The sequence below is a fragment of the Lytechinus variegatus genome, chromosome 17 (genome assembly GCF_018143015.1).
Source record: "Lytechinus variegatus isolate NC3 chromosome 17, Lvar_3.0, whole genome shotgun sequence".
In the NCBI taxonomy this organism is placed as follows: domain Eukaryota; kingdom Metazoa; phylum Echinodermata; class Echinoidea; order Temnopleuroida; family Toxopneustidae; genus Lytechinus; species Lytechinus variegatus.
Window position 1 is genome coordinate 3,298,962 of NC_054756.1, and position 27,919 is coordinate 3,326,880.

Below are 27,919 nucleotides of genomic sequence, written 5' to 3' on the forward strand. Positions count from 1 at the left end.
AATTCCCGGGGAATTCCACGTGTTCAGTGAGGAATGAAACTTCATTTCACATGACAATGACGAGAAAATCAAAATATTTCATATTTCAAACAATACAAAAACAAAAGAAATAGTGAGTGAGTGACATCATCGACTCTCTCATTTGGATGTAGCTGGCTCGTTCATATAACTTTTTTGTGAAATGAAGCGAAACTTTGAAATGTCATAACTTTCTTATTTTACATCCGATTTCGATAAAGTTTTCAGTGTTTTGCTTGTTTGATTTTTTCTCTTTTTATTTAAATCAAGTTTTTGTTGGGGTGGACTTGTCCTTTAAAGACGGGAATATTGACAGTTTGTGAACTTGATTGCTGCATCCTAACAGTTAACTTTTCCTGATATTTGCTTTAGTTTTTTTTTTAATTAGTGGCTGTTCAATGTTGTCCTTGTTTATTAAAAAAAAATAGAACTGTATATTTTACTCATTCATAATTTATTACAAAAATCTTGAAAGATTCCTGTATATGTTTCCTTGCATATAAGCATGGTAAGCAATTTTCTAATAGAAATGTTTTTGATAATAAATATGATTTGTAAAATTTCTTCGTTTTCTCTGAGTTTGATTTGCTTAATTTAGAGCAAATTTAATTTATTTGAGATTTCTTAATTATGTTGATTAGTGGCGGATCCAGGGGGAGGGCACAGGTGGCCCGTGCTTCCCCCCACCCTCCTTGTGAACGAAAATCTAATTTTCTAATGTAAAAATGCCATTAAAACAGAAATGTGCCCCCCCCCCCCCCCCGCCTTTCAAAGTGCTGGCTTTTTTTTTCTTGCTTGTAAATTTTTTTCGGGAAATATAACCTTTTTTTACATATTTTTTTGCTTGTCAAATTTTTCCTTGGAAAAATGTGCCCCCCCCCCATTTTGAAAATCCTTGCTCCTATATGTTTATCATAGAAATGTGTTGTATAATTTCATTTATAGTAAGAGTCAATTTGAACGTGTGTTGGGTCAAAAATTATTAAGAATTACCAGTTATTGCAGTGTTACAATGTTGATCTACATTTAAATTGAATTACTAGTTCTGCCCTATAATGACCATGATGGTGATTGTGATGATAGTGATGATGGTGATGGTATAATGATAATGCTGCTGCTGATGATGACTATGATAATGGAGATATTAATAATGGCGATAAATGGCATAATCTATTATTGCATTAGCATTATTTCAAACACTCTAAAGAAAGCGATTTACTTAAGTGACATATTGATAAGAAGATTTTAGAGGAGGAAATACGAATTTGAAGTGGGTGTACTTGAAAAAGATATTGCGCAACGATTTTTACTCATTCCTACATGCACATGTACATGTGCGTTTCTTCATTCGTAATTATGACTTTAATTATGTAGCTATCACGAAATGTAATCAAAAGCTATTTTTTCATTCAAGGAGCACTTGCTGTTTGATGTTTCATTTTTAAATAATTCATCTATGCATCATATTATTGTCCTTGTTCTGTACTGTGAGCAAGGCATTTAATTTACAATGCTCTTTATCCTGCTTTGAAATAAATGGAAATGCTATATGAATTATTAGGTGTGCACTTGATTTTAAAAAAGTGCGTGTGTGCGAGCGTGGGTGTGTGTGCGCGGGTGTGCGAGGGCATGTTTTCGCAAATCATTCAAGAATATTAATGATTATGGAGGGGGAATCGGGGCTTATAAGCATTTCATGGCATTATTATTCGCTTTAGTTGTTGGTTAATAATTTTTGTAAACTAATTTGGTTAATCTAAAGTGAAGATTTGTTTTGCTGTAATCATTTACCATGAGTTTATGTAATTGATTTTGGATGAAATCCTTAATAAAACGACACGTAAAAAGGTGTGTAATAGTTGTGTGAGGGACGGGTAGGCTTGTGTGTGTGCGTTTGTATGTGAAGTAATCGGTTGCCTAATGTAGATGAGAGAGAGAGGGTGAGGGAAGAAGAGCGAGGGAATATGTATTTTTGAGACGGATAGTATTTACGTTTAACAAGCATTTCAGTTTTAATGGAGGAAGAAAAAAAATCTCATGAAAATCTCATTGATGACAAAATATCACGTTCTCATTTTTTTCAAAACATTTTATACATGCTCTTCACGAAAAATTAAATCATAACGTTTCATGAAAATGGGGGGGTACCCTTTTGATTCGAGAATTTAAGAAATATTTATAAAAGAGATGCGGCACCGAGACTAATTTGCAATGTGCAGCAATTTTTTTAAACATCTGCTTAGGCCCCTACTGCTGTGGTATTTGCTTATATACTTTTAGACTATACAACTTTTCACATGAATATACAGTGGTGCTAAAAAATTAGTGGACCCCGCCAGAAAATAAACACATTTCGAGTGTTCAAGTTCTGCAATGTTTTGTTTATTTAATTGTGAACTCGGGTGATAAAATATTACATTCCATAGAGTTTGTTTTTTCAGGGTTCGCCGAAAATGGTAGTGTTGTTTACATCAACACTCAGCTAACCTATACCCTTTTTACACAGGATTTTCTTAACCCCGGACTATCCTTAACCCCGTACTATTTTTTTTCCTTTTCACACATGCCAAATTGTTATTACTAACCCCGGATAAGGAATGCTTGCTTTTTACACACGAAACTCGCTAACCCCGGACTAGTGGTTTTTGTCGATCATTCGTAGTACAAGTACTTCACTCGTACACTTTTTACACACGCTAAAATTTCCTTAACCCCGTACTATAGGTGGGGCTAAATTGCCATTTAGCCCTACCTATAGTACGGGGTTAAGGTTAGCCCACTTTCGTTTTACACTAGCGATCTTAACCCCGTACTATATCGCTCTTAGCACCGCAATTGCTCGGATAACCCTGCTTTTTTGCAGGGCCAAATAATCCCGTACTAAAGGTGGGGTTATCCCACTTTGCAAAAATGCTGTGTAAAAAGAAAGTGGGCTAAGCTTAACCCCGTACTATAGGTGGGGCTAAATGGCAATTTAGCCCCACCTATAGTACGGGGTTAAGGAAATTTTAGCGTGTGTAAAAAGGGTACTATAATCTAGATGGAGCCTGCAGTTATTGTCTTTGATGTTATGCTGAACGCAAGCGATACGTCAGGCAAAGACTACGAATAGGGGATGCTATCTTAGCCTTTGCCACATCAGACGTATCGCTTGCGTTCAGCAGAGGAGATATCTCCTTGGTTCAGCAGCATAACAGCATCCGCCTAGATTATAGGCTAACACTCAGCATGAATTTGGAGCACCACTGCAAAGCAGTAGATATATAAATCATTGCGCATCGTACCTAAGAATATCAATATTTCATTTTGTTAATCTCATATTTGCTGACGTTATTGAACATATCGGGGGAGCCCCCCCCCCCCACCGAAATTTTGTGTGACTGTTATTTTTTTAATACAAAAAATAACCAAAAGTATGCACAAAAGCCTTCAGAAACTGGTAAAGCGCTCCCTCGTTTTTTTTTTTCTCTTTTTTAGTTCGGCTCGCCCCCTCCCCCGCCAAGGGAAAACAAATCCGCGAAAGACCATGAATGGTCTGCTCTTGATAGGAATAATCTCAAATCCTGCTGGACAGAATATAATAGGCATGCTGGATACGGGTTTTTTTACGCCACGTTATCATTAAACGAAAGAGGAATAAAGATGGCTAATAGAATCTAAATTTTAGATTGACAGAAAATGTTGATAGTTGCAATAATGAATGTTAGTACATTGCCAGCCATACAGTGGCGCATCTATGGGGGGGGGGGTTGATTTAACACCGGGCTGCCAAGTAAAGTAAAAAGTAATGACACTTTGCCGAGCCATCCCCAAATTACGTTTATTTCATTGTGACTCCCCCCATTTTTTTTTTTTTTTGCTTTTAAATTTCGCGGTACCAAAATAAACTTCATTTGGTAGTGAAGCACTTTTTTTCTTTCTTTCCATGTCAAATTTCTTGGTCAAACCCCCTCCTTGGAACAAAAGCTAGATCCGCCCTTGCCGTAATTACATTTTCTCATACGTAATTGCACCAAGTACAATGGTGAATGTGCAACGACCAATTATTTTTCTACGTCTGCTCTACTTGTATTACTTAAATTTACATTTTCTCCAGCAACATGGGCACTTTTTATTTTGTGGATATGGCACTTTGGGGCACTTTACAAATAGCCAATATTATTATTAGTAACTTCTCGGCATAGTATTTTTCAGCAGGACCAATACGTATATTATTTTTTAAGTGAGAATACGGACCGATAGACGTTTCCCATTAGCAAACACTATTGTGCTTAGGACTACCCATGTAAAACTACCTACGACTGTTTTGAAGTTGTATGTCCCTTATTGTGCTAGAGCTAAGACCTCATACGTCACAGTATTGCTCCGAAGGAAGTTGTGAATTTCCCCAATTCAACGTCTGACTAGGGAAACGGAGAGGGCGTGTAGAGGCTACAGATAGATTTGCCTCTAACTCCATGTAGTTACAATGGAATGATTTCCGTTCTGTGGAGCCCGAGGCCCTATAAGCCTACAGGATTGTTGCGTGATTTACTTTGAGCAATTAACTCATAACATTCTCTCACACTTGGAGGGGCATTGTCACCATACTTGAGCCCGAAATTCTATTCATATCTACAGGGCGATATCATGTTTGAATGATTAGTTTTGAACAGGTTAAAGAACCGAATAACGTGGTTAGTTAAGCTCATCGGAATCGAAGGATCACTTGTTTGAGAAACATAGCTGGAGAGCTAAGGAAGTTAAGTTGGATCATTATTTAGGATATAGCTCCACACCCTACACGCTCTCCCGAAACAATATTCGAAAGGGGTAAAGATCGAATCAACGATGCATCGGTGACTTTATATCCAACGATCGATTACCTCTTACACGCACCCTATTCCGAGAGAGTCGAGCTCGCGTCATCGGATAATTCGCAATAAACTGCGATTTGTGCTATTTGTTTGTGCTGCGTAGATTTACATTGAATGGATGTTATTAATACTGTAAACTGCCATCCTGTAAACACTTCTTTAAGAAAATTGGAAAACTTCGAATCGGAAACCCAGGCCATTGTTCGTCATCAGGAGCGGAACGGGGTATAGTATTTACTATCGGCACCCTATGCAAGGTAAGACGCTTTAAATGACTCTATAAACTTATTTTAATCCTGCCTTATATACGGTTCATTAATTTGCCTTGCCATAATGATCGAAGTCCTTGTAACAATTTATTTTTAATTGAAGCACAATTCAAGGAATGTGGGAATGATTGGGACGATGATGATCATAAATCATAGACCGATAATCCGTTAAAAGAGAGAATAAAATGGTAGTATATATGTGGATATCAAAATAACAGAAGACCCGAATCATATAAAATATGGTCATAATGATAGCACGATCTAGCCATAAGCATAGAGAGTCGTACATTCTCCACATTTATGCTTCCATGTTAATTTGACAGAAACTTATTAAATTATTTCATGCATGTTATGTGTTACCACTTAGAATATAAACTGAAAACTGTTTCACAAAGATGTTCGTATTAACACAACTTAATGTACAAGTATAGAATTTCATAATATATACCCCCTCCCCCCCCCCCCCCCCCGTTTGTTCGTGTCAACGAAATTGGCAGAATTGTATGGTGAGTTATATAACAGAATTGAATGCACATTGCAATGGAAAATATACTATTAGCCCATTCCAAATGAAAAAAAGTGTTGAGTAGCCTACTTTGCGTGCAGTAACTTTTCTAGCCACATAACATATAGGTCTACTGTAACTTTACGAACTGTTGTGTATTAACACTCAGAGGTCTGAAGGCTTACAATTAAAATGAAGTATTGGCCAGCAGCCACTGAGAATACAATCGATCTTAAATTACTGCTTTTCAGTAAACTTCCACATGAAAATAAAACGAATAAGAAATTATGCGTCTAAATCATAACCATATATGTAAATGAGTCCTTGTCAAGAGATAAACGCTTTTACCTATTAAAAAATATGTTTGTCCCATGACGAAATAATACAACATGCACAAAATGATCACAAAGGGTAATAAATAATTTAAATCTTAATACAGAGTTTAACTGGTCGCTAATCACTACCGGAAAATGATTGCTTTCAAATCCTTGGAATTGAGGATTTCGGCCGCAGCACGATGGGAAACATGGGAGGAAGGGGGGGGGGTGGGAGGTACTGACAAAAGAAGAGTAAGATATGATTCATCAAATTATTCAGTGAGTCAGTTGTTCCGAACTGTCAGTGTTTTTGCAAGGCAATACTTGAAGCCCCTTGTTAGACATGTTAGACATTAGCAAGGGAAAGAGTGGTGGATCTAGGGGGCGGAAGGAGGGTATTGGAATTACCCCCCCCCCCTCCCAACAAAACAAGGAGGGGAATCAAACACCAACACCCTTCCCTGCTTACGAGGGTCGCCAAAGACGAACAGGGGTGGATCTACCGAGAGAGAGGGGGGGGGGGGGTACTCAGAATAAACCAAAACGCCTTCATTTTTTTAGTGATGGCCCTTTTCCGAGCCTGTCAACCCACTCCCCCGCTTATCAATATGCTAGGACCGCCATTGCATCCATACCGAATTGAGCTGCTTATAACAAGGTTTTATGGATCCCAACGCTTCATGGTAAGGTATGAGTTCAAATCACCAATATTCTTTTTGTTTATCACATGACATTCCCCCCTCTCCTTTTCTTCAATATTTTTTTTTAAATTACTTTTTTTATTTACCTTTTTTTTGGGGGGCGGTAGCAGTTCACTTTTCAATCGATTTAAAAATAACAATATTTAATGTGATATGTATCTGCTGTACAAGAATTTCCAATCTTGTACCCCACAAAAGAAATACGGACATATGAATTTAATTAAATCTTTACAAATGTCTATTCGACAATTTACAGAGTTGATAATTTTCATATCCGTTTAACAGTTAACATACATAACATACGGAGGATATTCCATCACATCCGTACTAATCTGATATTGAGCTGAATCATTATCGTGATTATATGCGAAGAATACAATCAACATTTCGATGAAGTTTTGTTTTGTTATATTTTTAGAATACGACTCGACAAATTCTGCACAACTACAAGCTACGCAAACGCATTTTCGATATTTACGGAATAACACGAGGCCCTATACTACATGATATAGGATTAATCTTTTTCATTTAGTTATTTGTGTTCGTTCACGGATTTGCTGAAAAACCCGAACAGACCTTTTTAGTAATTAATACTGTGTGGAATGCTTCTGCTTTGATTTTCTGTAATCGTGTAATTTAATCCTAGATGTGTTTATCTGGATTAAAAGCCTAATCCATGGGTTAAGGCGGAGTCCTCATCAAGGGCGACGATAGGGGGGGGGCAGGGGACACCCCTTAGCTAAGTCTGGAGAGATCCCTTCGCTATTAATTTTGAAGACTGAACCCCCCCTATTGCACTTCACAAAAAAAAAAAAAAAATAATAAAATCAAATAAAATGAAAATAAAGAATAGATAAATAAATAAGAAATTAAAAAAATAAATAAAAATAAAAAATGCATATAATTAGTATATTTCTGAACTTAACCTTATAATGTACAACTCACAAAAATATTACAAAATATAGATTCACAATGATTGTTGACAGCACACACATCCAACAATATTGAATGATTTTCATTTACATTTGTGGTACCGAGTAGCAGTGAGTGTACAATGTCAAAGCAGCTGGCAGTATTCCTCAGTCTCGTATATAAACATGGATAATGTGATCAATAGATTAGTTTCATTTACGGATACAGTATAACAGTTTATGGTGTATAATTCCTGGCCAGGATATATAAACATGGTTAGCCCTATTATTTCCTATATGCAGCACGTCATCAGGGATGGCCGGGGATACGAAAGTTTTTAAATCAACATATTGCTTGCACCTTTTTTCCTCAGACTTCAACATGCAGAGGATACCTTACTTCACTTTCATCATTTTCAATGCTGCAATGGAATGATATCATTAAAATAATTCCTTCTTTTAATAATAATAATTGGACTTATATCGCGCCAAATCCACTCTGTAGAGTGCTCAAGGCGCTTTTTAGGAAATTATAAAAGAAATTAAGAAGAATTGAACAGAAATGTTTTGAGGTAATTTTTGAAAGTTTCAGAAGTCAAGCACTGTTTGATGTTATGAGGGAGGCTATTCCGTAGCTTCGAGGATGAATAAACAAATGATCTTTCACCCCAGGTTTTGGAAACTTTGGGGGTAACAAGAGAATTGGAAAGGGAGGAACGTAAGGATCTTGAAGGGGTATAACTTTTGATCAGTGAAATAAGGTACTTTTTCGACTCGGTCGCTTCGCTTTGCCACTTATCCGTTCCTAAATATCCCAGAGGTCATACCTATTCACTCCCCCCTACCCCCGACAAAAAAAAAAATCACGCGGAACTGATACTATTGATCACTCTTCTGTACTAATAATATGGTAAAATCAGTGTTTCCCCTAGTTACTAGTCAGTTATCATCCAAATATTTTTGATAGTTTTATATACAATTTCTTCTCTCCAGGTCATTAATATCACTTTTTGTAAGATATTGAAACACATCTCATCCTTGTTATGATATACTCATAAAAACAATCTTAAAGTATCAACTAAACAAGATTTATCTTGTAGAGCAATCAAATACTATCTTGATTAACTGAACTTTACTTTTTAAAATATTCAGTTTTGTTTTCTTCTTCTGATCGTAATCAATTCGATTTCTTAGAAGTAACGAATTGTGATATTCCAATTTTTCAACTTTTGAACTTTCCAACTTTTCACAAAGAATATTCCCCGATAGATAAGTTATCACGGAAAATTAATATTCTGGACGACAAGGATATCTTGCAAAAACATGTTATTGAGGATGTAAATTGCCATGTATTGCCAGCTCGTCCACTCATCACATGGTCTATACCTTCAGTTAGTATAATGCCATTCCGTCCATCAATATTTGGTCCAATAACCATTTGGTCAATTCCTCTCTCCGTCTAAACACCAGGGTCGCGTAACACAAAGGTTAACGATTTATCGTACGCTTGATTTTTACGATTGATTGTACATTGTAGTCTATGCAGTCAATCGTAGAAAAATGTTCTAAATGTTCTATACGATCATCGCTATAATAACCTTTGTGTTACGGGCCCCAGTTCGTCTATGACCATTTCGTTTCATAGCCAGTTGGTCTATAATTAATTTTATTTTCATTTCGCCCGATTGGACCAAATGATATATGGACTCAATACACTGTGAAAAAATTGGGCAATATTTTACCCAATATTTTGCCCAACGTTGGGCCGATAGTCAACCCTACCAACTACTGGGCAATATTTTACCCAACGTTGTTGGGGCATTAATGTGCCCAACTGTTGGGTAATATTTTGAACTACATTTTGGGGGACATTAATTTGCCCAACTTTTTAATAAAGTTATTAACCCAACATCTGGGCAAGGCCTACACTCACTTCGTGTACCTGGTCCGTGTCGATCCGGAGACCTTATCCGAAAGTGCTTTGCATGCACAATAACGCTGCATACAAGTGCAAGTGCATATCTCAAGTGAGTGAAGCAAAAACAAAACAGCGTCAGATATATGTCATGTATGTAGGCCTATTCTGACAAATTCCTTACAAATTATGCTTAACGTAAAGTCCAAAATAAAAAAATTAAAAAAAACGTTTAAGCAACTCATCTATGAAAGATTCAGCGAGGCTCCCCAGCCCCCAGTCATCTAGAAGCTCCTCCATATCTTATCGACCGTGTGTAGCATGCTGCAAGCGCAACTTGTGATCGTAAAGTTTCGCAACATTTACCACTCAGCAGGGCAATTACTAGCCCAACAATTGGACATCTGTATTTTGGCAGCGGCAGAGTAAAAATTTGCCAAAGTATTGGCACATAATGCCCAACAAAACAATAACCAACGTATATATTACCCAACAAAAAAATGACCAACGTAAATTTACTCTTTTTTTTTCACAGTGTAGCTATCAGAATAAATGGTTATTGGGTGGGCGAAATGGCAATTAGACTATGTGGATAGTGTATGAAGTGATGGTAGACCAAGTGAAAGTAGACGAGTTTGAAAATGGACAAATTGCATTAGACGAATTGAAAATAAACCATTGAGGAGACCCTGTTTTGATGACGTTGTTGTGGTTCATCGAACATTAAAATAAAATTTATTCAAATAAGGAAAAAAAATGAAGAAATATCTTCTGCAAAAAGATATTGAGGGTTGCCGCAGATATTATACGAACCTTAATCATGTCCTATTTTTCCATGCACTTTGGAAATATGTTAGATCATTCGACCGATTGTTTTTATACAAGCATTAGCATTGATGAACCTTTCAATTTCATTAAATGGTTCAATTTCAGCAATTTTCAAATAACAGCAGTGGTTGTTGTCTTCAGAAACAACAACAGAGTGACAGTATTTTATAAATCATATTGAACTTTCAGTTTTTGTATTGATCGCTTTCAACATTATGATCAATGCATGGACAGAAATAAACAATATAACTAGTCGCTAAGCTTTTTCTTCATTTCTTAAAGAAAACTGTACAAAATCCGCACAAATAACACAAACATAAATAATGAAACCAGCCAATGCATGCAATATAAATCTTCAGAATCATAGATTTGAAATAAGGATGGATGAATACTAAATGGCAATTTGAGACGGCAAATTATCGACATTAAAGTGGAAATGTTACGGGCCAGTATAGGGAATGAAGTCTGGGCTCTTTTATTTCATCAGCCTCAAACCTTTGTCTACGCAAACTAAAGCAAAGTGCTAAGTATAACAGGACTTGGTAATGTAGCAGTTGCCTGTAATTAACGCTTCATAAAATGACATGTTATAAGAAAGGAAACAGACATTAACAATCCGTGCCATATTACTCGCATACCCAACAAACACTGAATATAATTATACTACGGATGCTACTAATGATCTAGTCTAATCTACTGTATGGATTGTGTAACAAAGCATTATCCCCCCACACACACACACACCCTCACACACACACCCACCCTCACACACATGCAAACCCACACACACACGGACAATTATTTAAAAAAATAAGAAGTAGCTGAAACAAAGAGTAATCTGAATTGAACAGTAGTAGAGTGATTTGCCAGCAGTAGCAGAATGCAGCTATTGTGATACGTGTAGTATTATTAGTAGTAGGCCTAGTAGTAGTAGTAGGAGTAGTAGTAGTAGAAGTAGTAGTAGTACTAGTAGTATAGTAGTACCAGTAGTAGTAGTAGTAGTAGTAGTAGTAGTAGTAGTAGTAGTAGTAGTAGTAGTAGTAGTAGTAGTAGTAGTAGTAGTAGTAGTAGTAGTAGTAGTAGTAGTAGTAGTAATAGTAGTAGTAGAAGTAGTAGAAGTAGTAGTAGTAGTAGTAGTAGTAGTAGTAGTAGAAGTAGTAAGAGTAGTAGAAGTAGTAGTAGTAGTAGTAGTAGTAGTAGTAGTAGTAGTAGTAGTAGTAGTAGTAGTAGTAGAAGTAGTAGGAGTAGTAGAGTAGTAGAAGTAGTAGTAGTAGTAGTAGTAGTAGTAGTAGTAGTAGTAGTAGTAGTAGTAGTAGTAGTAGTAGTAGTAGTAGTAGTAGTAGAAGTAGAAGTACTAGAATTAGTAGTAATAGTAGTAGTAGTAGTAGTACATGTTTACGTTAATCCCATATTGCGAAATATGTTAACAATACGTCATTTTTTCTTCCTCATAACGGGAACTACCCAAATTATTTTTATAGGCCCAGCCTGTCATAACTTTTTATAGCATGGTATGTGTGAACCCCTTACAACACCACTGCACTGTTTATCCTCAACACCTAATGGCATCTAATAAAACGTAGGCCTACTTCGTGTGATGAATACATATTGTCACTGTTAAGTTTGTAATATTTCGAAACATGATTTTCCCCTAATTTAATCAAATGCGAAAAACAACTTTGTGAACTTTGTGAAGTATAAAACTCAGAGGAACGTCTCTTACCGATCTCATTTTGTAAAACCTCGTCGTTGTAAAAGTGGTGCCTTCTGACGACAATTAGCGAACGCTTCACTAAACTTTTTAAACGGTTCTGCTTTTCAAAACTTAATATTTGATCGCTGTTAACAAATTGAGGCTGTTTTTTCAAACTCACATCTTCGCATTAAAACGACCTTAGAATGAGCTGCTTCAGGGCTGTAAGTATTTTGTCTCGAATTAATTTCGTACACATTCGACGCAGTTTTAGTAAACGAGAAAAGAAATCACAATTGAATGGACCTTAAGCATCTCGATCTCGTCAAAGGCCTTGTCACACAGTGCCATAATCAAAATTTGTAATGTAAAAATACCGATTTAACCAAAGTGTGCCCCCCCCCCCCATTGAAAGTCTGAACCTTTTTTTGTTTTTTGTCAAATTTTCGGCGGACAAAATGACTTTAAATTTGAGGTGAACAATTTTTTGCTTGTCAAATTTTCATCGGGAAAATGTGCCCCCCCCCCTTGGAAAATCCTGCTCCGCCCCTGACCCAATGTGATACTGACTGTAAATTTAAAGACAAAATTACTAGATTTGTAGTGGAAAAAAATGTTATATTTGATTCCAGATTTTCTTGACAGATATAAACATTTTAATATTCCCCTAAGTTGTTTTATTTAAATATATTTGTATCAAGCTTTCTTGGATGTCAAGCAAATGACAAATTTACTGTATTATTAAACTCTTTGAATGCGATGTTCTTTCCTTGTGTGATAGGGGGGCGTTTTTTTTTTCATGTTAATGGGTTAATGAAAATATTCTTGTTGTAGCATTCGATTATTTTTTTACGTTATTTTTTTTTAAACCCCGTAGTTTCGGAAGATGAGAGAGGGATGTGGTATATCATGCAATTTTCTTGTTAGTCAATATACGCTATTTTGTCGTTATCATGACTAATTAAACAAACACAATGTTAAAAAAGGATTTCCCTGAAATTTTTCCTTGAATTTCCTTCCTAAAAGTTTACATGAGGGTATACATCAGGACAATGGCTTTTAAAACGACCTTTATCATCACGTGACTGCCTTCTAGCAGATGATTTGACCAGCTTTTACGTAGTTTACTTATAAATACAGCTCATTGTTAGGGACCAGTATATTCCAAATGGTTACATAGACCATGATGACATCACAATGTCAGAAACGTTTTTTAATACTCGATGTGAATGACGTGTAGAATTTTTTTTTTTTTTTGGGGGGGGACATTTCAAACATATTACTTTTGGGAAACTTGTTATATGTTATAATCAATAACTTGACTATCATTTTTTATTCCACAATTGTAATCAGATTTCAGTTGCCTTATCAACAACAGAAACTTATAGTTTCGTTCATGAATGCATGTGTGTCGAATAGCACCCTATAGGCTATTTTTTTTAAATAGGTATTGCAATCCGGATTCAAAATCTAAAAAGGAAAGGCTCATATTAGGATTATATGGAGAAGCTTTAATCAAGCTTTGATATCATAGTCCTCAATTTTTAGCTGAGCGAAATAGTAGAAAATAACAAAACCAACAACTATTTTCATCGGGTAAAAAAACTGAAAAACGAGAATATGTAAAAATCCAACAGAATAAAAACTCCTCTAAATGAGTTACCTAATGAAAGGTGTGATTTTTTTTGCAAGTGCATGTGTACTTAATGTTAATTAATTTTTTTACCTGTCCTCCAGTCATGTCAATGCAAGAAAACGGCATGTTTCTTTCAAAGCAGACGAAATGGTCTTTAAACGTTATCGAAACCATGTGACACTGCTTTTTAAGATATCACTTATCTTGAAATAATATGAACAGATAAGATCATATTTAGTCGACTCATTGAGGCGAGGAAGTTATAAAGCTGTCCTTTGGAAGGAAAATATCATTTCACTAAAGAGCGATCAAATATCGAAGATTTTCTTTTCCTTGAGCGGTTGGACCGAATAGGATAGGTCCATACAGACGCTGGCGTACAGAATAGGAAGGGAGGGTCATGAGCCCACCAACAGTTTTAAAGGAAGGAAAAGGGAAAGAAAATGAATGGGAAAGGGGTGAAATACGGTAGTATTTTTATGTCAAATTCTATCACTTAGATTTTTTTATCAGAAACTTCTAAATTTGTGCTCGCTCGCAGTTTTTTTTTATATAAAATGTTGCCCTATACACAATTTAGCTCATTAAGCTACTGCCAATGGGGTAAAGATGGGGTTTGAAGGGGCATCGCCCCCCCAAAAAAAAATAATAATAATAAAGAGAGAGAGAGAAGGAAAGAAAATGGGCAAAAAAAAATAATAAAGAGAAAGAGAGAAGGAAAGAAAATGGGAGAGCAAAAAGGATGGCATATCAAACCGAATCTATTACAAAATAATAAATTAAAAATTTTAATTGTTATTCTAATTGCTCGTGCGACGGACCGTCGAATCAGGTTCGAACATGAGATTCGGTGTCTAGCAGTCTTCATTCAATCCCTCTTCGGGTCGTTTTTAATAGACTGTTTCAAATTGCATGGCTGTTGTGAGAAGTAGCTATATCGAAAGAGCGTCCCAGAAAGAAAAAAAATAATACTGATACTATTTTTGTACATTTCTACGAAATCTCCTCGTGGAAAATTGAGAAGACCTATTTTTGGCGCGTTTAAGACGAGACGTTTTTTTTCCAGCCGCGCTAAGAATTCATTTAAGCGTGGCCGATTTGAGGAAGCGAATCAGTGGAGAGGATCCGAAACGTCTGGAGATGAACAAACTTTGTAGTGGATAGGTGAAAGGATATGAGAGCTGAATCATTTGTGTCCACCCCCTCTAATTGCCCCCTAAACCCCAACTTCCGTTCGCTAAGGGATCTTAAAGGGGAGTAAGTTTGGATGATCAATAAGTTACACGCTGTAAAAAAAACGCTGTTATAAAATTTAACATATTAAACTATTGCTTATACTTCAAAGTTTTGAAACAACTAAAAGTTTAGATGGTTTAAAGTTTAAACAAATTGTTTAAAAGTTTGTAAATAGTTGTTAGAGTGAGGGGGTTAAACAACAGGCTCAACATTTTAAACAACGTTTTTTACAGTTTATAATGCATGGCATATCAAACGTGTAGGCCCTATTTGTTTTTATTTACTATGACCTTAGATAAATCAGGTCCACATATTTGCAGAATGAAATATATATGGACATACTACACTAATTGGGGAGGGGGTCTTGACTCTTAAAGGGGGAGACGCCATAAGGGGATGGGGTCACCCCTATTGAAATTCAAGTATTGACCAAAGGGAACTAGAGGAGAAAATACATGAATCAAAGAGTTTTCATATTTTTTGATAAATGAAACATTTTAAAATCAATTTTCAAAACAATCACAGTATAAACAAAACGTCATTGAAGGGACCCTGGCATAAACATGTAAGTGCATATGATTACAACGGGTGGGGAATGTCGACTTTGCCCTTCAACAAGCTTAAATCTTTGATTAATCAATATGAGAATTATATTTGCAGTTATTCTATACATTTATCATCATCATTTTTTGTATTATCCCTAATGTATGTATACATTAGTACTCGACATAATTATTTCCTTAACATCAGTCTGTAATCTCGCATTTTGAAATTTAAAGAAAAAAATACAAGAACTAAAATAAAAAAGAACAGTGAAGGTCGAAAATATTTGGTGAAGCTTAATTTTTTTTTTTTTTTTTTTTGGGGGGGGGAGAAAATGGAAATTGAACCGGAATCTATGGAAGCTTAAAAGTGCCACCGAGATGTTGAGATAATTATCTCGGGAAGTCGACATCTTGATAGCAAAAGGTAAGATGACGAGATCCTGGATCTCATTATGTCGACATCTTTTAGAAGAGATGATGAGATGACAAGATCCCGGATCTCATCATGTCAACATCTTTTCGAAGAGATGTTGAGATGACAAGATCCCGGATCTCATCATGTCAACATCTTTAGAAGAGATGATGAGATGACAAGATCCTGGATCTCATCATGTTGACATCTTTTGGAAGAGATGATGAGATGACAAGATCCTGGATCTCATCATGTTGACATCTTTTGGAAGAGATGATGAGATGACAAGATCCCGGATCTCATCATGTTGACATCTTGTAGAAGAGATGATGAGATGACAAGATCCTGGATCTCATCATGTCAACATCTTTAGAAGAGATGTTGAGATGACAAGATCCTGGATCTCATCATGTCAACATCTTTAGAAGAGATGTTGAGATGACAAGATCCTGGATCTCATCATGTCAACATCTTTAGAAGAGATGTTGAGATGACAAGATCATCTCATCATCTCTTCTACAAGATGTCAACATGATGAGATCCAGGATCTTGTCATCTCATCATCTCTTCCAAAAGATGTCAACATGATGAGATCCAGGATCTTGTCATCTCATCATCTCTTCTACAAGATGTCAACATGATGAGATCCGGGATCTTGTCATCTCATCATCTCTACCAAAAGATGTCAACATGATGAGATCCAGGATCTTGTCATCTCATCATCTCTTCCAAAAGATGTCAACATGATGAGATCCAGGATCTTGTCATCTCATCATCTCTTCTAAAGATGTCAACATGATGAGATCCGGATCTTGCCATCTCAACATCTCTTCGAAAAGATGTTGACATGATGAGATCCGGGATCTTGTCATCTCATCATCTCTTCTAAAAGATGTCGACATGATGAGATCCAGGATCTCGTCATCTTATCTTTTGCTATCAAGATGTCGACTTCCCGAGATAATTATCTCAACATCTCGGTGGCACTTTTAAGCTTCCATAGGAATCTGATTGAGGTTGCATAAACATCAACTGGTTTGGATGGGTAGATCGAAAAGAAATACAAAAATACAGACACAGGTGGAATTGAAATAAAAGACAAACTGTTTTAACAATATCATTTTAAGAAGCTTTCCTGGTAAGGTCGTGGGATCATAAAGTGTCACGCATATACCTGCTAGAAAGAACACAGTGCAACCTCATCATGTTCACAGTGCATCATCAGTGTGTGACACAGTACATATATGTTTAATGTGTGTGACACACCGTGTTGATAGTGTGTTCTTAGTGTGTTTTCAGTGTATTCACAGTATGTGACAAAGTATTCCAATATGCGTGACACACTGTGTGGCACAGTATTTTCACAGTGTGTTCACAGTATGTGACATAGTATGCTCAATATGTGTGGCACAGTGTGTGACACAGTATTTTCACAGTATTTTCAGTGTTTTCACAGTCTGCGACATAGTATGCTCAATATGTATGGCACAGTGTGTGACACAGTATTTTCACAGTCTGCGACATAGTATGCTCAATATGTGTGGCACAGTGTGTGACACAGTATTTTCACAGTGTTTTCACAGTCTGTGACATAGTATGCTCAATATGTATGGCACAGTGTGTGACACAGTATTTTCACAGTCTGCGACATAGTATGCTCAATATGTGTGACACAGTGTGTGCCACAGTATTTTCACAGTGTTTTCACAGTCTGCGACATAGTATGCTCAATATGTGTGACACAGTGTGTGACACAGTATTTTCACAGTCTGCGACATAGTATGCTCAATATGTATGGCACAGTGTGTGACACAGTATTTTCACAGTGTTTTCACAGTCTGTGACATAGTATGCTCAATATGTGTGACACAGTATTTTCACAGTGTGTTAGCAGGATGTGAAACAACATGTTCATAGTGTGTTCACAATTTGTTCACAGTATGTCCTCTTGTGTGTTCACAATGTGTTCAGAGCTTCGGTTCAGAGTGTTCTCACAATGTGAAATCGGCATCAAGTTCACACTCTTAAGTTTGAGCATCAAATAGTGTGAGTCTTCACAACAAACTGAACACGCACACCGTATAGATATTCGCAGTGTGAAGTTATCTAACTTAACTATGTGCATTTCAATAATTCCAATGCCATCTTTACATAGTCAATCATGTGAACACAATGGTAACTTTTACACTGCAATAATATATACGGTGCAGAGTTTCCAATGTTTTTACAGTGTGAATATCCCATTATATGAACATCCATTATGTGAACATAGTGTGAACACACTGTGTCACACTGTGTTATATTCTATGCAGGGATTGTTCGAATCGCTCTTCAACTTCTGTCTGAATCATCTGGATTTTATAATTCATTGTTCCGATCGACGCAATTGTATCGTCTTAATAAAAACCATCTCATATGTTGTTTTTATTGATATATTACTTTTTTTATTCAGTGTCATTAATCATTGAACAATGTGACATGAGGATGAAGATCATTTTTTTTATTCGATAGTTGTCTGTTTATCATAGATAATCATAAGAAATACCTTTCGGAATTCTTATTTCATTTATGGATATTGTATTATTTTGTTACATTAAGAATTTGTCTGTCGATTTATATTGTTACATATTGCCTTGTACTTGATATATCTTGTATGATTTTAGCTGAATGTATGGAATAATATCATCGAAATACAATATTTTCATGAAGTTTGTTAGCCACTCTCTGTGCGAAAGCAAAGTTTCTGGCTATGACAAAATGGGGGGAAATATGCATTCACTCTTTCGACACTTGCAAGTGCTCCGGAAATAATACTCTCATTAAACGGAAGTTGTGTCTGACCCTGTTTCAGCTCGACTGTAGCAGCATGTAATGTGCTTTTCGACAGTTTAGGGGGTGCATTTTCTTTTCTTTTTTTGTCACATAAATATCGTAGAAAATCAAATGTTCTAATGATGACGGCAACGAATGTACAGACATGAAAAGTATTGATTGTTTTATCCACATTAAAAAAAATGAATGCCCATTACCTGATTAGGATGATAAAAAATGTAGATGCAAATAATATATACTCGAATAGACCTAACTCTAATAATCATGTTCCTACTTCTCCATGTTCTTCTGCGACTACAGCTGCTGATGCTGTGCTGCTGCTGCTGCTGCTGCTGCTACTACTACTACTACTACTACTACTACTACTACTACTACTACTACTACTACTACTACTACTACTACTACTTCTACTACTACTACTACTACTACTACTACTACTACTACTACTACTACTACTACTACTACTACTAATACTTCTACTACTACTACTACTACTACTACTACTACTACTAAAACTACTAAAATTACTACTACTACTACTACTACTACTACTACTACTACTACTACTACTACTACTACTACTGCTACTGCCGCGGCTACTACTACTACTACTACTACTATTACTACTGCTGCTGCTGCTACTACTAATACTACTACTACTACTTCTACTACTACCACTACTACTATAACTACTTTCTACTACTTCTACTGCTACTACTACTCCTCATTCTCCTCATCCCCCTGCTGCTGCTACTACTACTTCTACTACTATTACTACTACTACTACTACTACTACTACTACTACTACTACTACGTACTACTACAATTACTACTACTGTTACTACTACTACTATTACTACTACTGCTACAACTACAACTACTACTACTACTACTGCTGCTGCTGCTGCTGCTACTACTACTACTGCTACTACTATTTCTACTACTACTACTACTACTACTAGACATGCTAGAAGACTAATTCATTAACAAACTCCCCAGCCCAACACTCTTCTTTACAATATAGTTGTATCGTTACTAAATTGGGTGAAACCAGAAATCGCGTCATCACAAATGACATCAAGGTTACATAATAAAGCACTACGTCAACAATATATCTCCAAAAGAAACATATAGCAAATCCAGTCATTGGTTTGACGTCATGAAATATTTGATTCAATTAAACCTACGCATCTTACTTTTCAGAAATGGTTGCCTTCCTAATGTAATGTAACATCATTCACCCGGGGGACTTCTGACACTACCGCAAATTATTTAATCAGACGCCCTCATCGATGGCACCTCAAATATTCATAGATACTGGGTAGCATTATTTTCATATCAAATAATAAATTGTAAAAAATTATCTAACGTTCAATATAGATCTCATAGACCCCCTACGCGAAAGATATTACACTTTGAAAAAACGTTTTATGTAATGGTAATTGGGAAGTTTCTTATTTTTTGTAAAAATATCGCAATTTTCAGCTTATCTCTGACACAATTACTATAATGGACAAGGAAGAGAGGTCATTCTTGTTCAAAATCATTCAGAACTCAGAAGTAACGACACCGCTGATCGCAATTCAGTTTGTAGTGTGATCACATGATCAAGGTGGTTGTCCAATCATAAAGCAATACGGCATCTCACCAAAGAATGCTAAGTTCTCTCCTCGCCAATGGCGCCACTAGTCGAATCTTCGCATCCAATGTGGTCACATGATCAAGGTATTTGTCCAATTATAAAGCACAACGCAACGGCATCTAACCGAAGAATGTTAATTTCTTTTCGTCTTGCATCTCCAGACCCAAGGCGGTCACATGATCACGGTGTTGTCCAATTATAAAGCACTACGGTATCCAATCAGAAAGAAATTTATAATTTGATTTGCATTCTAAAATTCGATGTAAATGATTTAACGTTATAAAGTAAATTATCGTGACCTCTATATTTTGTTTTGTTTGCGAGGTCATTGTTAATGATAAATACATGTAGATAAGGAGTTGCCGCGACCGAGTGGTCTACGGCGCCTGCTACATACATGAAAGTCCCGCGGGGATTGATGCATGCCACGCCAAGGCGTTTAATTAATTGCTCGTCTATCATGTACGCATTTTTTTTGTGTTAGAAAAAAATACTGAGCGAACAAAATGAAAATTGGGCTTAACAATTTCTTATTTGCTTTGCAAAGTCGTTATTTATGTCCAATAGTTCAAAGAGGAAAAATCAATCATGACGATTGCAACAGGTATTGCAAAGTATCATTTTATTTCACAATACATTTATATCCGAATTATGGTATGATTTATTCAACAATTTCTCTTCGGTTAAAAATGTCAATGACGAAAAGCGAAAACAGATATGTTTTAGATTTTTTTTAGGAGGATCCGAGTCTGCAAATTTGCCATCCTGGTTTTACGTTTGAAGCTATATCTGAGCGGATTCCGATGGGGAGGGGGAGGGGGAATATATCAGTTGCTCTACATATTTCTATAATTTCAAATGACTGATTAATCCCCGTAATCGTCTGTCTTTCACCGCCTTTACTAGGCTAGGGATAAAAGAATCTAACTCGCTTTACGAATCCCTCTTCATTCCCAGTTTCCTCTCTCGTTTACATCGTTCCTATACCTCAGTCACCCCGTGATGCAGTAGTGCTTTAAACTCGGGGCGCGTCTACAGAATATGAAGCTGAGCCAATGTAGATTAGTTAGCGCCAGCCAACGAAGGACAACCGGCTTTGCTTTCTCTTGTTAAAGTTGAGTTAGACCACTTTCCTTTGGCAGCAACAGTGTATCGCAGACTAACTTGGGTCCTCTTCGGAAGAGGGGCATATATGACACCTGTTGAAAAGGACAGCCAAGGAATTATAAGGTGAAAGAACGGTGGTACACTGATGTCTGCTACACGTCAGTTATAACAGAAGTGGAATGCTACATAAGATCCATATTTTAGGAGAGTGAGAAAGTTATCTGAACGTTTGGAATATCTTGGATTGGTTTAACATCTAAAAACAATATGTTTTCCTTCAGGAAGGTAACTATTTTTCATCGAAAATACCTTTTCAGATAAATTTCTGTTGTGGAACCGGTACAGTTCAGTTGCATTTTTGTTGATGATTCAAGTAATTGACTCTTAATGTGTACATTTCACATTATTTATCTAAATCTCTGATGTTTTCGAGCATGACTTAAAATTAGCAAATATTAAGCAAAATCAATGTTTGTTTGTGAGTTTTCCTTAAACCACTGTTTATGGCATTGTACAGATAATACCTATTTATGGTCACCTTAATTTTGCTTTCCTTCAGATTGTTTACTTCAAAAATCCTTCTTTTTGACAATTTTCCACGCAATTACTAAATGCTTCATTTATTTTTTCAATTAACTATCATATATGCAAATCGATTCCATTTTAACATAGAACGCATATGTTTATTTTCGCACGGGATTATGGATTGCATATTCAGATTGTGGTTGAAACGGTGAATATCTAGAATTTTAGATTTATAAAAAAAAATGAGTTCTTAAAAATGTAGGTTATATACAAATACGCTTGACATGTACAAATATTTTGCTTTGTATATTCGTGGCACAGTTGTGTTAAAATGGCTTAGGAATAGATTATGTATGTCATATCAGGTTTTATCATAGGCCTATATTTTCTATTTATAATGATGTTTAAATGAATAAAGATTCTTATTACCAATCGCTATATAACATAGTTCGCGAAATGTCCTATAGGCCTCACATAACCATTTTTTATATCACTCATTCCCTCGTATTTCAAGGCCTTTCTTGGCGCGAAACCAAATTGTCCCCAATATACCCTTCGCTCGAGTGACGAAAAGCATGCATCCAATTAACACATTATGTAATATTAAATGAACTCAGACCTATCATCCTCATTTCTACATTGTTTTCAAGGTTGGTATTATATATCACCTTCTGGGGCCCGTTGCAGAAAGGGTTACAATCAATCGCAACTCTAAAAATCACGCGCAACTTGATTTTCAACCAATCAACAGCGCGCATTTGGGACTTGCGATTGATTTTTTTGACTTGCGTTTAAACGCAACTCTTTCTGCAACAGACCCCAGGAGTGTAATAAGCCCCCAATATTGGAGGGGCCAGACATGGCGTACTGGGCAAATTGCATAAAAACTGCGAGGGAGCGTAGCAAGTGAGCAAAACTTTTATACTCTTTAATAGATAATCAAATTTGTGATACATTCAGAGAATAATAACGTAAGTCATCGTGTTTCTTTTCATTTTCGGTCTCTTTTCTTCACTGTAAAAACTGTGGTGTTAAAACTGACACCAATTGGTGTTAATAGAGGACCACACCCTGAGGTGTTAAAATTACACCCTAAAGATTGAACATAACACCAAAGAGTGTAAATGTAACAACCAAAGGTGTTGTAATGACACCTATAGGTGTAAAACTAAACCACCAATTTAACACCGGTGTAAAATAACTGGTGTGGTCCTCTATGTACACCGGTTAACACCACAGTTTTTGCTGTGTTCCTTTTCTTGGTCATTAAATTTTGGGAACCATGGTTGCCCACCCCCCCCCCCCTCCCTCTCCCACCACCTATCTGTACGCCCGTGGTCATCTTTATGTTTTTTATGACTCTTACACCCACCTTTTGTCAAAACCATTAAATTCTTCTAAGAAAAAATAGATTTGTTGCCGATTGTACCTCAAGTAATTTTGTTTTCAGGGAAGTCAACATTGATGAGCGAATCATAAAAGACAGAGAAGGCAAAAGTTATATGCGATACTCGTCTTTTGTAGAGCACCCTAATTACAAAGTCTTTCCAGACCGCTAGCGTACCTTCGGGTCTGCCCCCCCCCCCCTGACGAGCCACAACCCATGCAAATGACGTATCTCTGCTCCCTGACGAGCTTGAGGACCCTTTTTTTTGCTTGTCAAATTTTTGGGCGGACTTTTTGCCCCCCCCCCCGTGGAAAATCCTAGGTACGCCACTGTTCCAGACCCTTTCAATCTCCCTGATTTTTGCTACCCTTAATTTGTAATTTTCTTTCTTTTTGTTGAATAGGAAGTCCCTAAATTTTCTTTTTTTAAGTAGACCCCGAGGTAATCCACGTATTAAAGAAAAAAAAAACTATTCTTTATCCGTTTTTCACCTAGGGCTACGCTGGTGAAGTACAATCCAACCTTCCCAATATTCCGTCATAAACCTCATATTCTATCTCGAGTGAAGACATTGTAATTCAAACCTGGCGCCCGTTCCATAAAGAGTTACAACTGTTGTAAACTTGACATTATGGCAACTACCATGGCAACTGGGCTCAGCAGCCAATCACAATCAAGGATACCATGGTAGTTGCTATAATGGCAAAGTTGCAACAGTTGTAGCTCTTTATGAAACGGGTACCAGGTGACATACTACAAGGATATTAAAGTGTTTGGTAAATGGCGGGAATAATTTCCGGAAGCGCCATTACAAAAAAAATCATGATCATGAACCGATATCAGAAAGAATGATTAAACTTCTCTGAGAGCATTTTCTTTGCCTTTGTCTCTACAATCATAGAAATAAACACACAGAAGCACTAATTTGATTGCTACTCTTGTTTCAAGTAATTGGTCAATTATAAAAGCAGAATAATGCATCTCTTTTGTTCTGCAAAATAATGTCTGATCATCCCTCCCCCATGACCATAGACAATTGCTTCCCCCTTGTGGCGCTGAGAGGCTCGGCGTCTTGTACCCAGTGTGTCTCGCCTTGAGTTGGAATGATGCCGAACTCATTAAGACACCCACTACCTCAAATAGAACAATGATATTAATGATTTCCTTGGATATACTACAATGTACTTTTCAAAGTTGTAGTAAAACATCGGTTGGTATCTCAGGGTCGTATATATAAAACGTGTAAATTTGGGCCACCGCCCCCTAGAAAAGCATATTGCCCATCTATCGTGTTTAAAGGTACCCTTCCATCCCCCATCCTCCTTTTTTCTGCTTGTCAAATTCCTGAAGAGGAAAATATCAACCAGTCCCATCTCCATGGTCGACCGATTTTGTCGACGATAACCCCATTTAAACAAAGCTTGAACGTACCCTTGCCTATATATCATTTAAACATAATTTTAATTCTTTCAAACCAAAGTTTTGAGGGTGAAGAAAATTATTTCATCTAAACTGGCAAGCAAATGACCATAAACGATATTGACACTAGTAATAGAATATCAAAATCAGATATTTTTTTTTTATATTGTCAGCTTTTGCCGAATTAGACACCCTTCCGTCGTTTACCCAATAATTCACGCTATTTTTCTTTCTTTTTTTTAGCACAAGACGTAAGATGGAATAGTCTTTCAATATCACTATATCTCTTTGTTTGTTCAATAAGTTAGCACCATAAATCATGTAGCTTTAAAACAAGTATTACTTATACCTAACATGATATATTGTGTTCCTTGAAATCTTGTGTAAGTAGATTGAATCAAAATCAATGAACAAAATGATCGATCACTGCTTTTAAAGTTTTTTTTTTTACTTTTTTTTCTCTCTCATCATGTCATATATTTTGTTAATATTTCATTTTGTAATTACTGAAACGCATTAGTATTAATTTCTAGTATTTTTAAAGTTTTGATGTATGATTTGTATAACTATATTGTAATAGATTCATTGTATGATTTATAATTATGTTTCAAATAGTTTGTACAAATTGTTTATAGAATGTGATTGTGTATTTTGATTTGAGAGAATATAATAAAACATCCTTAAAAAAAGTCACAACTCTTCCCTTGCAAATGAATATAGAGAGACTAAACTACGGAATAGCCATACACTGTTAATTTGTACACCAGCATAATGTCACAAGAGAATTCAAATTCCATGGTTTTAATTTATAGTATTCTTTTTTCATGCATAGATACTATTAACAGTTTGTCTTTGCTACTAGTCATTTTGTTCATACCCCCCCCCCCTCAAGTGGGAACATGGATAGCGATATCAGAGACTTGCTAGTTTCGTTGTCATAGCAACCTACATATTGATATTCAAACATCTCGTGTCTCATCAATATATACCAAACAAATTCCCTTGGAAAAAAACCCAGTGAATCAGTGACCTGATAGTTTGACTATGAACTATAGGCTTTTAATCCATTCGAAATTGGTTGAAGCTCATCATTGAGGTCTGACGTTACTTTATTTCAAAACATCAGATGTGGAGGTCTGAATGAATTGTGTACCTCTTATTTGCTTTTCTATTTGTTTCCTCTGTTTTCATATTACGAATATTCCAGATTCCTATGATTTTGATCCCTGTTCTTTCATATATTAATGTAAATCTTATGCGGACTTGAATCACTTGACCCCACACTTAATTGACATAAACAGTCTTACAGCAGTTACTGGCGGATTCCTATGAACCTTAAATCTGAGCTTTTATATACCTTAACCCTACTGGTACTAGGATGTATGAATACATATTCTGCATGGAATTTACTTGCATTATAGATATGATCCCGACACTGGATTTTTGTGGTAGATCCAAGGAGGACTTCGGAGAGGCTATGTCAGCATTTTAAGGGGATTAAAATCGAGTTGCTACCCAAAACTACAGGATGCCGGGACTTAACGATAAGAGACCACGTGATCAAAGGGGTTAGGAGAAAGTTCCCAACCGCACACTGATAGACGAAGAGTTCTGAAGCAAGACAAGGAGAAAGATGGGATGGGGGTTATTCTAATATTTTAAAGAACTGTTGGAAAACTGTTTTGGCGCGAAAATTGTTTGGGCAGAAAAAACATCTTTCTGCTGGAATCATTTCAGCTTAAAAATAATAACAACTGCACTTATTAGCGACGAAAAGAAAAAAAATGTTATTATTGATAAGAGCAGATTTTTGTCTCTCTTGTAACCATGGTAACTATTTAGTGCTTAAAGTGTTCTGATGAAGAATAGAAGTAGAAGTGGGTATTTGATTCAAACTTTACTCACAGAATAGTTTCCCTGGATCAAAATGACGTAACTTCCATTGTAATCAATGGAGCAAAATAACTTTATGGAAGACAGTAGTTATCTTACGCTAATCATTATTAGCTATTACTTAATTCTTACTTGAAATATGCGATGAAAAGCGTGTATCCGGTTCCATATATATATATATATATATATATATTATATATATATATATATATATATGTATATATATATATATATATATATGTATATATATATTTAGAAAAAAAAACTTTATCACCACAAAAGATAATGCTTAGATACAATATGGGTAGAGTAAAAATACAAATGTAGTTGCTGATAGAACAACCCTTCACAATAGGCATGATAGGAAAATAATTTTTTTGGTAATTGTTTGTACAAAACGTGTAGATTATATGTGAATATATACAAATGAAGGTGTGGATACAATATTCCAACACATGAGAGTAATTTGAAAGGAAAGAACATTTAAAATAAAACAACGAACCTCCCGACATGTTGCTTTAAACATCAGAACGTATCGTCCAATGTTTTTTTTCTATCCATTAGTTATGTTATTCATCAATTAAACTCCTCTTGCTTCGATTTAATTACATTTATATTTCACGATATCCCTTCCCGTGCTCCGTACATACACTGCAAAAACTTTGGTGTTGATTTAACACCAGCCCGGAATCTATATATGTCCACACCAGAAAAGTTTTAAACAATACTAGTTTCGTTTTGGTCTAACACTAAATAGGTGTTTATGCAACACCAATTAGTATTAACACAGCATCGGTTTGATTCCATACTGGTGTTGTTTCAATACTTCTCTGGTGTGGACATATATAGATTCCGGGCTGGTGTTGAATCAACACCGGATTTTTTGCAGTGCAGTAGTTTGAAACATGGTATTCCTTTCCTTTTTATCCTCGTTCAGGTCAGTTCTCATTTCTCGAAGATCGTCCACAAGCACAACCACCAGCACAGCGGCATGGGCAACCGGGAGTCCGGGGAGATGGGCGACGGCATTGACCACGCCGGAGCCTCGACGATCACCGTCAATTCGTCATCGTCTAAGGTCATGAAGGATAAGATGAGGAAGAACAAGAAGGCGACGCCAAAGAAGAAGGACCATGTCCAAGACGACCACGGGTTCCATGACAACGGCATGGGAGGCGGGGCGATGGGATCGGGGATCGATACGGGAGGGGGGATATCGCCTTCGATATCGTTTAAACATGGTAAGTTATAATGTGTTTGCTTACTATCTTC

General features: G+C 36.3%; 1 protein-coding gene across 3 annotated transcripts in view; it reads left to right on the forward strand.

Annotated features, from left to right (window-relative positions):
• Window positions 1–4,387: 4,387 nt before the first annotated feature.
• LOC121430645 (tyrosine-protein kinase SRK2-like) overlaps window positions 4,388–27,919 on the forward strand; it is a 44,450-nt gene continuing 20,918 nt past the window's right edge. The window contains exons 1-2 of one of the 3 annotated variants that reach the window (XM_041627968.1): window positions 4,388–5,131; window positions 27,585–27,888. In XM_041627968.1, the coding sequence (XP_041483902.1) occupies window positions 27,639–27,888 (250 nt within the window). In that variant the 5' untranslated portion in view covers window positions 4,388–5,131; window positions 27,585–27,638. Of the gene's footprint in view, window positions 5,132–12,106; window positions 12,238–21,418; window positions 21,709–27,584; window positions 27,889–27,919 lie in introns of those variants that run through there. The other 2 variants (XM_041627967.1, XM_041627966.1) reach the window with 2 other exon arrangements.